General features: G+C 45.4%; 1 protein-coding gene across 1 annotated transcript in view; it reads right to left on the bottom strand.

Moving 5' to 3' along the window:
- Positions 1 to 1502, bottom strand: part of LOC113810456 (uncharacterized) — a 1564-nt gene extending 62 nt beyond the window's left edge. Inside the window, exons 1-2 of the mRNA XM_027362134.2 lie at positions 1479 to 1502; positions 1 to 1227 (exon numbers count right to left, since the gene is read on the bottom strand). The exon at positions 1 to 1227 is cut by the window's left edge and continues 62 nt beyond it. Coding sequence (XP_027217935.2) covers positions 52 to 1227; positions 1479 to 1490 — 1188 coding nt within the window. The 5' untranslated portion in view covers positions 1491 to 1502 and the 3' untranslated portion in view covers positions 1 to 51. The remainder of the gene's footprint in view (positions 1228 to 1478) is intronic.
- Between the last annotated feature and the right edge of the window lie 547 nt (positions 1503 to 2049).

Raw genomic sequence — 2049 nt, 5'->3', positions numbered from 1 at the left:
ATTGGCATAAAGGTCAATACTTGGAAAGTTGAAATTATTTCTTCTTTATGTTTAAGGACCAGAATATAAAGTGGATGGAGTACCAGCACTGCTTCCACTTCCTCCAAATCCTCCGCTAACTCCTGCTCCACTTCCACCAAAGCCTCCGCTTCCTCCACTTACGCCACCGAAACCTCCACTTACCCCACCTGCACTGCCAAATCCTCCACTTCCACTTCTCCCAAATCCTCCATCTCCTCCAAAACCACCTGCTTCACTACCACCAAATCCTCCATCGCCTCCAAAACCACCTGCTCCACTACCGCCAAATCCTCCATCTCCTCCAATACCACCTGCTCCACTACCGCCAAATCCTCCATCGCCTCCAAAGCCACCTGCTCCTCCAGCGCCTCCGATCACTTGACCGCCAGCACTTGCGGCAGCGTTGAGAGCAGTCTCAAGATCCACACCAATAGGAAGAGTTGGGTTCTCTCCCTCTTCGTAGTTGACAAAGTACACCTCGGGATTGGTAGCTGGAGGAGCAGTAACCTCGATTACTCGCTGGCCTCCTGCTCCGTCGTTCTTGTTCAGGACATACACGATGTTCTCTTGCCTTGGTGGAGGAACAATGATGGGTTCAGGTCCTGCTCCTCCTTCAGGAAGACGCACGAACAGAACGTTATGGTCAACTCTTGGTGGTGGGACACTTGGTGGTGGACCGCTTGGCTGCTGAGATTGTTCAGGAGCATCATACACAAACACATTTCTGGTGATTACAGGAACAACGCAGGATCCATCCACATGCAGGATCTCTCCATCACGACACCCACCAGCGGAACCTCCAGATCCTCCACCAAATCCACCGCTGCTTCCACCGGAGAATCCTCCGTCAGAGATTCCACCACCACTTGGGAATCCTCCACCAGAGATTCCACCCCCACTTGAGAATCCTCCGCCAGAGATTCCACCGCCACTGGAGAATCCTCCACCAGAAACTCCGCTAGAAATGCTACTTCCACCAGAGATTCCACCGCCACTTGAGAATCCTCCGCCAGAGATTCCACCGCCACTTGAGAATCCTCCGCCAGAGATTCCACCGCCACTTGAGAATCCTCCACCGGAAACTCCGCTAGAAATGCCACTTCCAGATGAGTGACCTCCACCATGGGAGAATCCACTTCCCGATGGCGAGGCTATATTGTAGCCCTGAGGTGCCGCGTAAGTTGCGACCACGAGTGCCGAGAGAACCTGTAAAAATAAAAGGGGCGTGGATATTATTTTGCAAGGGCACTATTTCAATTTTGTAATATTTTCGCATTACACACCCTCTGTTTGTCTGAATATATATGCGTGTGTTAATATTTGGGTGCTTATGTTACTTTGTACCAGGAAGTATGCTCACAGGAGCCTGTTTGTAGAAAGGCTTTTGTGAATTAACAAAACTTTACTATTACTACATCCCTCTTATTTCAGCGTGCGGACTAGTAAGTACCACTCACCAAGAGCTTCATGGTGGAATAGAAGATGCTGGTTCGTCCAGTCAAGTTCCTCCTTATATACTTCCATTCTCTCTCTTTCCTCTCGCACTCCCAGTGACCCCATTTTTCGTAATCACAGTTGCTCGCTTAGTTTTTTTGTTTTTCTTCTTGTTCTTCTTCTTCCATTATCCCTTTTTACTGAAAAACGCTGTGGATACTTAAAGGAAATACATTTGTTAGTTTGTTTACTCTCATAACATACGCCCCCCCACACGAACATATACAAATATATATGTGTGTGTGTGTGTGTGTGTGTGTGTGTGTGTGTGTGTATGTGTGTCTGTGCGTGTGTGTGTGTGTGCGTGTGTGTGTGTGTGCATATATACACACATATAATATATATTTGTATCTATGTATATATGTATATATATATATATATATATATATATATATATATATATATATATATATATATATATATATATATATATATATATATATATATATATATTTGTATATACATGGACAAATATTCACATGTGTGTGCATATGTGTGTGTGTCTGTGTGTATGCGTCCGTGTGTTTATATATG

This window comes from Penaeus vannamei, chromosome 22, assembly GCF_042767895.1.
Source record: "Penaeus vannamei isolate JL-2024 chromosome 22, ASM4276789v1, whole genome shotgun sequence".
NCBI lineage: Eukaryota > Metazoa > Arthropoda > Malacostraca > Decapoda > Penaeidae > Penaeus > Penaeus vannamei.
This window is presented reverse-complemented; position numbering and strand designations above follow the sequence as displayed.